At 45.2% G+C, this 11,595-nt stretch overlaps 1 protein-coding gene across 1 annotated transcript in view; it reads right to left on the bottom strand.

Moving 5' to 3' along the window:
- Window positions 1-1,859: 1,859 nt before the first annotated feature.
- Window positions 1,860-11,595, bottom strand: part of Onecut1 (one cut homeobox 1) — a 28,369-nt gene continuing 18,633 nt past the window's right edge. Inside the window, exon 2 of the mRNA XM_057768785.1 lies at window positions 1,860-2,152. Within this exon, the coding sequence (XP_057624768.1) occupies window positions 1,860-2,152 (293 nt within the window). The remainder of the gene's footprint in view (window positions 2,153-11,595) is intronic.

The raw sequence follows: 11,595 nt of genomic DNA, 5'->3' as shown, positions 1-11,595 counted from the left end.
ATGGACAGCTTACTATTAGGATAGCTTTCGGTGTTATGTATCTAGTTGGGTGTGATATTAACTGAGGGCACCCCATTCCTGACTTCCCTGTGCAGCGACTGTCTGCTCACATCAGTTGTAGTTCAGCCGAGTTCAGACAGAGTGTTTCTGAGTGTCAAATGATGTCTAGAACGTTGTGTTTGCTTCCTGCCTTGGTCTGTGCGGCCCCAGTTAAATGATTTGGAAAAAGTCAAAATTTAAAACTTTGATTAGAAAGCTTAGGTTTTAATTTAGGTCCCTGCCTGAGAGGAGAAGCCATGAGATAAAATTCCAGGGTTGTTTATAGCGAAAAGGAATGTAAATGCTTTGGATGCTATGCTTAGTAAAATGCATCTGTTAATTCTGAAAGAACCAAGTCTTGTGTGAGGCTGGCGCTCTGACTTTTTGTATGCAGGCCTCCTATGCTCCTGCTTCTCAGAGGCACCTGTTGTTTTCCTGACATCTGCCTGATACTACATCTGGAACTGACAATAGAGTTAGTCCAATTGCTATTTTAGGATGGCTACAAAATACAGGATAACTAATTGTTATTAATATTGATCTGCTGTCTTCATTAGTGTTTAGGAAGAATTTAAAAATAAGCATTTGGTGCTAAGTATATAAAGCAATTTAAACAAAATTAGTCTATGTTTTTTTTTAAGGAGGAAATTTACTAAAAATGATCACTTTGGACAATTTTTAAAATTTAGTTATCTGTCCTGGTAAGCTTAGTTTCTTAGTGTTTATACGGGAACCTACTCTGAAAGGGTGCTCACATCTTCTTGGCTATGAGTAGATTATGCATTTTGTCTTTTCTCTGGGTCAGTAACATTTCCAGATCCCATGTGCACCGCGTCAACCTCTCTGCCGTGGTGGTAACTGCTTCCCTGAAGCTACATTCTTCCTTGCCAGTCTGAAAACTCACATCTCAAATGCTTCAAGAGTCATACATAATAGTCCTGAATCTACGTGGCATGTGGATTACAGCTAGATCAGTTCATACGTATAACTTTACATAGTATCATGTGTAAAAATAGCTTTGGTTATTAAAATCATTGCAATAAAATACCTGCACTATAATATTGTGTGTTCTTTGGTACCTGGGTGATATATTTTTTTTAATGGATGGACTCTTGTTTCATTTTTTTTTTAAAAAATATCTGAACATTTCTTAACAAACAAAGAGAGTGCACTGGTTTAGGCGCCATTCAAATTTTCTTTGCTGGGTTTGAATCCGCATTTAGGTTGTGGGCCTGGCAGGTTCAAACACTAGGCTAGATGAGAGAAATCACACCTTCCATCCAATGAATTTAGAGATCCCACACTGTGTTGGTCACACTCCTCTGGTGCAACCCTTCCTGAAGACCAGCCCTGCCTGAGTCCCTAACCACTGGTGGTGGCGGATGGGTGTGCGGATCTCCGCGCACTCACCCACACAAGATATTGAGACACTATACACCTTCGTGGCGTGGTGGGAGAGATGAGAATGTCTGATCTTAAAAGATGACCGCTCGACGGCTCAAACATTACTGTGCTTCGAGCCACGGAGCAGCCACACACAGTGAGGCGCTCGGGTTGAAGGCGTGAGATCCGATGTTTTTCCGATCATCGTTTTTCTTGCCAAGTCTTGCCCCGCTGAAGTATGTCTCTCGGAACAAAGTCAGAATGCAGGTGAGCTTCAGTCTTTGGTTTCTTTGGACTATAAATACCACTTTTATTTCTTCAAATATTTCTAAGTATAAACCTGCTATCTTGAGGTCCTGGTCTTTAAAAACTTTTTTTTTTTTTTTTAAATTAAATTTAAAGCTTTTCCACCGAGGTTTGAGTCCGTGGTTCTTCCTTCATGCTTTGGTGCAAGTGCTCGATGAGGACGATGAGTTGCCTGAGCTGGCGCTGCCCTCGTCCTGCCACTTGTCCAGACTCCTCCTCCTCGCATTCATGAAGAAGTTGCTGACAGTGCTCAGCTCCAACCCCAGTTGCTGGGAGATGGTGATTTGTAATTCTTTGGACGGACGCTTATTTTCCTTGAATATTGCATGTAGAGTTCGACGTTGAACGTCTGTGAAGACCAGCCTGGGCTTTTTGGGGGTGTTGCCTCTATCCTTCCCGTGTTCTTGCTCTTTCCTTTTGCAAGCTGCAAAGAAACATGGAAGACGTTTAGAACGAAGTCCCTCGGGAGGATTGGCCAGCTTTTCCTCATAACCTGCTTTTTGGTCTGCTGAGCCCTGACTAAAGTACCAAGGACGGCTGGGAAGAAATGTAACGGAAGTACAGAGAGCTGAAGTAAAGCTGGAATTTTGTACACTGTGGGTGGGTCCTGGCATCCGTCAGTTTCTGCACTCTGTCTTAGGTAGGCCAGGTAGCTCCACTAGGCCTCTGGCTAAATGAACTGGTAGGTTTGAGTTTTTCTTCTAAAAGAACATTTAATTCTTAAAAAAAAATTGTATGTGTGTCTGTGTCTGGATATGTACACAGGAGTGCAGGTGCCAATGGTGGCAAGGCGAGGGCATCAGATCCCCTGGAGCTGGAGTTACAGGTGGTGGCCAACCACTTGACACAGGTTCTGGGAACTGAACTCGCCTTCTCTGGAAGACCAGCCGATGCTCTTGACCACTTAGCTGTTTCTTTAGCTCCTAATTTGAATATCAGGTTTCTTTATTTTTAAAATTGTATTTATTTATTTGTGTGTGTGTGTGTGTGTGTGTGCGCAACTCCACCACACTCTGCTAAGCTCCCCCTTCCCCCACAGCCGTAATTCTCTGAGGGACTCTCCATCTCCTCCCAGTGTGTAAGTCTCTGAAACACCGAGGCTGTCTCCCACAAACCCTGAGCAGAGACAGAAGCCAGGTGACAATGTCTGTAGGGAAGAACTAAAGTTAGACAGTGGCAACTGAGGAGTGGCACCCACTTCTCAAGAGGTGGAATTCAGAGGACACCCCGACAACCTGGCTGGGCTGGGGGTGAGGGGGCGGGTGGCAGGGAAGTGGTGAGCTAAGAAGGAAAAGTTTAAGATATGCCCAGGTTTCTGGTTAGATGGTGGGGCACATAAAACGGAGTTTTATGAGGCTGTAATTACTTGTATGTAGGACAGAGCGTGTTGGAAGTGCTGGCTGGGCATTCTGCTAAAGATCTCCGATAGGTAGTTGTCCAGTAGACAGCAGGATGTATGGAGCCTGGTGCTCGGGGGAGAGGTCTGACGAGAAAGCCAGCGCTGGAAGTCATTAGGGCTCCAGATGATAAATTATACAACACATGCTTATGGAAAAGTAAATAACAATATTGGGCAAAACCTCAACTTATCTATCATTCAGAAGGCAGAGCTAAGGAAAATCTCCACAAAGAGACGTCCTTCTTCCAGTGAACCAGGAAGCACATTGGAAGGACATTAAGAGATCCTGGGTACTTGGCAGGATTCTGTGGCCTGAAGCTACCCACAGCCAGTGTTTTCCAAGTGGCATCAGAGCTGCAAGAACCTCTTCCACCGAGGTTCTATGAAAGGAAGGTTTACAGGTCAAGAGCACTTAGAGAAAAAACCTTACCCACAGAGCCTCTTCCCCAAGACTCACAATGTACACTAGCCTATCTGTTTCTCAGAGCCTTTCAACCAAAACCCTTTGTGGTGGAGTATGTCTAATCACAAGTCACATGCTACTCATCAGGGGGACATGGGTCAGTATATTTTGCCCCAGGGTTTCAAGATATTGCAAGGTCAGAGACTGGAAGGTGGAACACTGCCGGAGCAGGGACCTGGCTAGCCTCTTAACCGCCCTGCCTCACCAGGGCATCCTGAGAAATGCAGGCTGGAAGGGGAGCTTAGAACAGGTGGGGTTATTGGAGATGGTACCTGTAAGTGTGCGTGCTTATATCTGTAGAGAACATAACAAAAGTCAGAATTGCCAAATACGAAGGTCGTGGTACCAATAGATTAGAGAACAGACAAGCTCGCGTGGAATCATAAGGTTACCAGAGGAGAAGAGAAACAACCGGCAGAGATAAAGTCATACTTCTGGAAGTTTACGTAGAATTATAACTGTTAGAGTCCTTGAGAGACCATATGAATGAGAGAAATACTTTGGGAGACATTGCGGCATAGAGACAACCCAGGTCAAGACAGGAAAACTGCAGCTAGGGGTCTGAGTCACCACACATGCATGGGTAGGGGGCATGAACCAGAAACAAGGGGCCAGAGACACTGCGGTGCAGGGAAGTACCCCCATAGGAAGGCACACACCAGATAGACACAGGCAGTGGGAGGGGGCAGAACTGGGTTTGGGGGTTACTGAAGATACACGAAGTCCCAGTTTGAGTCCTCTCCAGGAAGGAGGCAAGCCAATGTGCCTTCAGGATTCTGTGGGAAATTGTAGTGGGAGATGCCTCAGCCGCACGGGTAGCTTTGATCTTCAAGGGTGTGGCCTCTCACATGAACACTGTGCAGGAGGCAGAAGTAGGCATGGAAATGTACCCAGCTCACACTGTCAGGAAGCCCTCTCTGCAGGGAATTTTAGGACTTGTTTCCCTTGGAGGAGTGCTTCTCAGTGTGGTTGGCTGCCCTTGAGCTGGTCTATGAGCTGTCGCTAACCTACAAGATCACAGCAGGAAACTGGGAGTGGCCAGGAAGGACCGTTTATAGATGCTTGACATTGTTGGGATATTCAAGCATGAGTGTGTTCCTCCCAATTATTTTTTTCCATATTCTAGAACTGCAGGGATAAGACACACGCAGTTCCTTACTTGCAGGGATAAGACACACGCAGTTCCTTACTACCTAGATTTTAAGACGCTTTTCCCTGGAACACATTTTATGTTCTAGCTCGGGGCCTGTGCCTTAACACCACCTTGTCTATTTTCCTTCCTTAAGGACCCAAAGCCCTATCCAACCTGGAAAGTGTTGACTGATGGGACTGAGAGATGGCTCAGCATTAAGAGCTCCCAGTGCTCTCACAGGGGCTGGGAACTGGCTCTCAACTCACATCAGCTGGTTCACAGTTGCCTCTAACTCTATCTCCAGGAGACCGGATACCCTCTTTGGACCTCTGCAGGCACCGTACTCAAGCGTATATACCCACACAAGACACGCATGCATACACATACATTAAAAATAAAGTAAGTTTGAAGTGTTGGCTGAGTTGTGTAAAAGTTTACCAGGAATCTGTCTCAGAATATGTGGGCATGGATATCTTGGCCTGGGGGACATTTACAAAGTCAGATAGAAGCCAGGCAGTGGGGGCGCATGCCTTTAATCCCAGCACTTGGGAGTTCAACGCCAGCCTGGTCTACAAGAGCTAGTTCCAGGACAGGCACCAAAGCTCCACAGAGAAACTCTGTCTCGAAAAACAAAAAAACAAAACAAAACAAAGCCAGATGGACGTGGAATACTTGTTAGATAAACCTGGTCTCAGAAGATACAGTGGATAGTCCTGGGGCCACTAAAGATATGCAATTCTGTGCAAGTCCCTTATCATTCTTTTTAGCCTAATGTCCCTGTTTACAGTGGGTTTCATACTTCCCAGGATGATAATAAGTTTTAAATAAGAACATATTTGCATAGATGTGATTAAAACCTTGAGCTCATAAGTAGTGCAGAAGTTTGCAAATTAGCAAACACAAGGCCTCAAGTTCAATCCCCATCACTAAATTCTTTTGTGTATGAATTTACCATGCTTTCCTTCCTCCTTTAGTCAGCGTGCTAGTCAGACACTGGGCTCAGGTCTTCGCTGACCTGAACTTCCGTTATGAAGCCGACAGACTCTGGAGACCTCTTTCCCTGAGCGAGAGCATGGCAAGGCCTCTGAGGACCCTGGGACTGAAGCTCCTCTTCTGCTTCCCAAAGTCTATTATGACCTTAATTAAATAATGTCCAAGGTCATCCTTCTCTCTGTCGGGGGGGGGGGGGGAGATAGCTCCTCCAATGACTTCCATTGTACCATCTATGACCTGTATGGATTTTTAATTCCTTATTCTTATTGTTTGCTTGTTTGTTTGGGACAGGATTTAATTTCTTAGGCTGACCTGGAACTCACTGTGTAACCGAGAATGAGGATCGGAGATCCTCCTGCTTCTTTCTGCCTTTCAAGTTTGGGGTTCCCATCCAGGCATATGTGCCACCACATTCCATTTGTGTAGTTCTGGGGATCGATCCTGCCTTCATGCATGCCACAAAAGCACTTTGCCCTCCAGACTCTTTTGCGGTTTTTGAAGAAGAGCAAATAAGCCATGGTACGCATCTATAATCTGTCCAAGGCCACACTGGGCCACAAAGGGAGATCCTGTCCTCTGCCAATGAACGAATAATAATAGCAACAACAAAATAATCCAACGACGGCTCTGCAATCAGCTAGTCCAGATTCATTCTCATGCAGATGAAGGTGGTAAGGCAACCGCTTGCTCCTCATGAATCATGAACACAATAATGACAAGCATCACAGGCTCCAGTAACAGCTCAACATTGTATCTTCTAGACTGCTGAGCCATTAAAAATAGAGGCTGGAGGGACCACTCGGCAGTTGAGGGCGCATGAGGGATGACTCAGCAGTTGAGGGCACACGCTGTTCTTGTAGGGGACCTGAGTTTGATTCCCAGCCCGTGTCAGGTGGCTCACCCCTGTAGGTTTACCTCTGGGGCACCTGTAAGCTTTGCTCTAAGGCAACTGCACTCATGCACACCTACACGTAGACATCCACATAAACCTAATTAAAAGTAGTCAAACCAAATCTTACAGTATCTGTGCACACATACACACACACACACACACACACACACACACACACACACACACACGCGTGCGCGCATTTCCATGTGTCCTTGCTCTTTGAGGCTGAGTTTCTACTTTTGCATTACAGTTGGAGACCGACTGTTTGAGCTGGTTGGTGTCCTTAATATATCTGTCCCAGGGTTGGTTGGAACACAGCAGAGCTGTGGGTAGAGAGAAGCTCTTTTTCAGGGTGTATGTGCTATAAATTCAGGGGGGTCTGGGAGGGCCCATCGGAAGAAAAGCACCCCTGTGCCAGAAGCCTCAATTCTGCTGCAGAGCTAAGAAAATCCTTCTACCAACCTGGGCCAAGTTCTTCCAGGGAAAAAATGAAATGTAGCTCCGTTACCTGATAAAGCCAACAACCACCATGACCATGGGGCATGGCAGGCAGGGCAGAGCCTGTCAGGTACTGACAGATCTCTGGGTAAGATATGGACAGCTTGAGCCCGGCCTGGCGGCACACGCCTGGAATGACAGCACTTAGGAAGTTGGGTTGTGGGGATTGTTGAGGGCGGCAGGCCCAGGATCTTGAGACAAGATCCTGTCTCAATCCTCTCCCCAACCCAGAAATGAATGAACTCCTCAAGAAGTATGAGTTGAACTGCCATCTCTTGGATCCGCTGGTCAGCCTCTCTGTTCTGTAGCCCCTTGTCTCACTGTTCACGTACCTCAACCTCAGCCTTAGTCCTGTAAGCAGAGATGAGCATGATGTGGGACATACTAGGAAAAGAAGTCCTTTTTTAGCATCCACGTGGAAGAGGAGAGATGGGGAACTGAGGACTTTATGTCCACATACACACACATAATTTAAAAATATTAAAAAAGCCCTTCTATCACTGGGAGTTCAGTAATTGGTGTGGCTCTACAGTTACGATGTTTGTTCTACAAGTCAGCTAAGATATATAGCTGACCTGATGAACTACATGCTTACTTTGCATTTTAGCTCACAGAGGTCTATTGTGAATTGTAAAATTTATTGATCTGCTTTTTATAATTAGTACTATATATTTTGTAGTATTCATAACAACTAAAAGTGATACACGCACACACACACACACACACACAAACAGAACTATAACACACAAACAGAACTTTCCCGGGAAGGGAGATGACTCAGCAGGTAAGAACTTTCGCTCTACAAGCACGGGGGCCTGAGTTTGAATCCCCAACACTCACATAAAAAGTTGGATGTGACAGTATATGCCTGTAATTCCAGTGCTGTGGAGTCAGGGGAATTGCTGGGGCTTACTGGTTGCCCGTCTAGCTCCAGGTTCAGTGAGAGACTGTCTCAAGGGAATAAAGAGCGACGGAGCTGGGCATCTGATGTCTTCCTCTGGCCTCTGAGTACAGACAGCATGGCTGTACACAGTTGTGTACATAAATGTATACAACATATACGCAACAATTTTAATTAAATTAATCTATAGTTAATTTCAAACAAGTGAAGCCTGCCTTGTTTGTATTTCTGGAAAGACGCCTATATATCCACACTGCAAATGTCTATAATATGCCAATAATGTGCACGAAAAATGAACTTCACCAAAGTCTCCTGAAGCACAAGAAGAAAGCACAATGACTGCTCTACCTCAGTGTCGAAGGATCTTGATACTCGGACCTCAACCATTCTTCGTCTTTCTCTCCTATTGTCCACCCACTCACTGCCCACCATGTCCACCACGCCCATGCCCACCACACCCATCATGCCCGCTGCACTGCTTGGAGGCTGTGCCTAGATGCACTAAGCACATTCTTGCTTCTACACCTTTGTCTACACTGTTTCCTCCAGCCAGGATGCCATTGTTTCCCTTCTTTCCATAGAAAGAATTCCTTATACAGCTAAGACTAAATTCCAGCATTTCCTTTCTTCTATGCTTTCTCTGTCCCAGGGAAGATTGTTGATTCCTGTGATAACAGGGCAACTCACATCAGTCTCTCCCACTAGAGTGGACACACTCTGTTATATAGAGAAGAAGAAGAATGAGGAGAAGGAGAGGAGGAAAAGAAGAAGAAGAAAAAAGAAAGACAGGAAGAAAGGAAGCAAGAAAAATAAAAAGGCTAGACCACAGATTTTAATTTTTTCGGCATTCTTGTTATATAAATGAGCTAGACGTGGGCCTGCATAAAGTAGAGACACTTAAGACAAAATTTAGTATCAAATTTCTGAAATCCTTTTCCTGTACAGTTCCCCTTGAAACAGGTTACCACTACTGAGGAGCTATTTCTAAAGTGGCATTAGAAGAATCAGCGGAGAGTCGGCTCAGTGGTCAAGAGCACATGTTGCTCTTGCAGAGGACCTGCATTTGAATCCCAGCACCCTAGTGGTGACAAAACTGTAACTCCAGTCCCCTCTGATTCACTACCCTCTTCTGGCCTCTGCAGGCACCAAGTGTACACGCACGCACGCACGCACACACACTCACACACAAACACACACACACAGAGACACGCATGCACGCACGCGCACACATGTGCACAGGGAAAACACGATTACACATAAGCTAATAAAATAAATAAATCCAAAAAGAAATAAGGGAAAAGAAATCAGTATAAGTCAGCTGAGTTCTTGGGGCAAAGGAAGTTGAGATGCCCTGAATCAGAAGGCAGTTCAAGGGCAGGCAGGGAGCAAGTGGGACGGATGGAGCTGGAGAGGCAGAAGGTGAAGAGGAATTAAACTGGTCTGAGACCCCAAAGGAGTTGAGAGTAAAGTAACCACACCTGTCACAGACAATGGTGTGCAAGCTGAGGCTCCGGGCCCCAGAAGGCTAAGATACACTATGATCGGCTTTGCTAAGTCTGGAGTGTAACTGATCAATATATGCCTAATTAAGGGTACAGAAGAAAATAATTGTTTTTTTTCCCTCCTAAACAGGGTCTTTTGTAGCTTAGTTTGACCTCAAGCTTGCTATGTATATGAAAATGAGCCAGAACTTCTGATCCTTCTGCCTGTACCTCCCAAGTGTTGGAATTACTATGTCCAGTGTTGGGGAACAAACCCAGCACTCTACCAAAGGAGCCATTTCTTTAGACCAAGCATTGGCATCGTGCTTGTGGACAGCACTTACATGGTTCAGCGGGGTTTAGAAGAAGCCAAGTGATGCAGTGGGTATGCTTGACGGAAGAGCTGAGAGTTACTCCTATCAAAAAACAGGCTTGGAAACAAGCCTGTCACAGGATCAAACAAACATTGTGTGTGTGTGTGTGTGAGCGTGCGTGCATGCACATGCACACATGCGCACAATGCACACGAACACATATGAGAGGAATATAATGATAATTGATTATTGGGTGTCAGACTTCTGACTGTAGACTGAAGGATATATAAATAGGGCACGAGGAACAGCAAAATATCCATGGGAATATTTCACAAATATGTGGGTGCAGATATTGATACAAAGGTATGATTTTACACACACACAGAGCCATTAAGATGGCTCAAAGGGTAAATGAGCTTGTCATTAAGTCTGAAAACCTTAGTTTCATCTTTAGCATCCATCACCCACGTGGTGGAAGGAGAGGACTGGTTACTATCCATTCTCCTCTGAACTTTACCCAAGTCACATCATGTACGTATGTTCATGAGTACAAGCATATACACATAAAAATAAATGAATGTAACACAAATATAAATATGCGAATGTGTCTATGCATAGCTGTGTGTATATATTCTTCCCAGCTTTACCTGAGAGAGTGGAGAAACAAAGCCATGCTAAAAGCTCATGCATACATAGTACTCAGCTCTTCTCAGTCTCTAATGCCTTATCAACCAGCATAAGCCACGGTTCATCAGAGAAGGGGCAAATCCAAAGCTTGGAGAAAGGAGGGTACCAGATGATCTTGGAATATCATTTTTTTTTGTTTGTTTTTTTTTTGTTTTTTTTTTTTGTTGTTGTTTTTCGAGACGGGGTTTCTCTGTGGCTTTCTTGGAACTAACTCTGTAGACCAGGCTGGTCTCGAACTCACAGAGATCCGCCTGCCTCTGCCTCCTGAGTGCTGGGATTAAAGGCGTGCGCCACCATCGCCCGGCGGAATATCTTTTTTTTATGGTGGAAAGTTTTCAAAAAATAATGAGAACATGTCACAGAACATAGAAGGGGCTCACATGTTAAAGGGATTCCCATCAGTCACATCTGGGACAGCCTGAGCTCCAAAATAATTGAAAGCAAGTAACACATTGCAAATTGTTGATTAAAAAAGGAACGTGTGAGTCCACACCAATAGTAAATGGGTGAGAGAGAGAGAGAGAGAGAGAGAGAGAGAGAGAGAGAGAGAGAGAGAGAGAGAGAGCGCTGAGGACTGCCTGCCCAACGTGCAGAAATGCTGAGGATGGAAAGTTAGATAGACCAGGCAAAGCTCAGCAGGTGCTAAAAAAATAGAGAATTCTGAGGAGAAGTAGACTAACGCATTGTCTTAAAATATCACCCATGGATTTATTTTTAATTGGAAGGAAGGGGAACAGTGTCCAGTGATTACACAGTAAAGGAATTAGACAAGACTTTGGGTAAAGAAAACACACTCACCAGGTAAGTGGGGAACAGACAGTTGGGGGCCTCCAGATGTGATCCTCAGAGAAGGCACACTGCCACCCATGCCGCTTTCTGGGTAAGAGAGCAGAAGCTCAATGGAACACAAGGAAACAGAAGAAACACAGGAGAAACGAGCAAATTCTATGGGGGCTGATAATAAAGGTAACTTGACCGGAGTTCAATTTCTGGGACCCACACGTTGGAAAGGGAGACCCAACTTCTGCGAAATGTCCTCTGGCCTCCACGTAGGTGCTCTGGCATGCCCGCACCTCCACACATACACACATGCATACACACCTACAA

Source organism: Chionomys nivalis, chromosome 4 (assembly GCF_950005125.1).
Source record: "Chionomys nivalis chromosome 4, mChiNiv1.1, whole genome shotgun sequence".
Taxonomy (NCBI): domain Eukaryota; kingdom Metazoa; phylum Chordata; class Mammalia; order Rodentia; family Cricetidae; genus Chionomys; species Chionomys nivalis.
The sequence above is the reverse complement of the archived record's forward strand: the minus strand, read 5'-3'. Positions and strand labels throughout refer to the sequence as shown.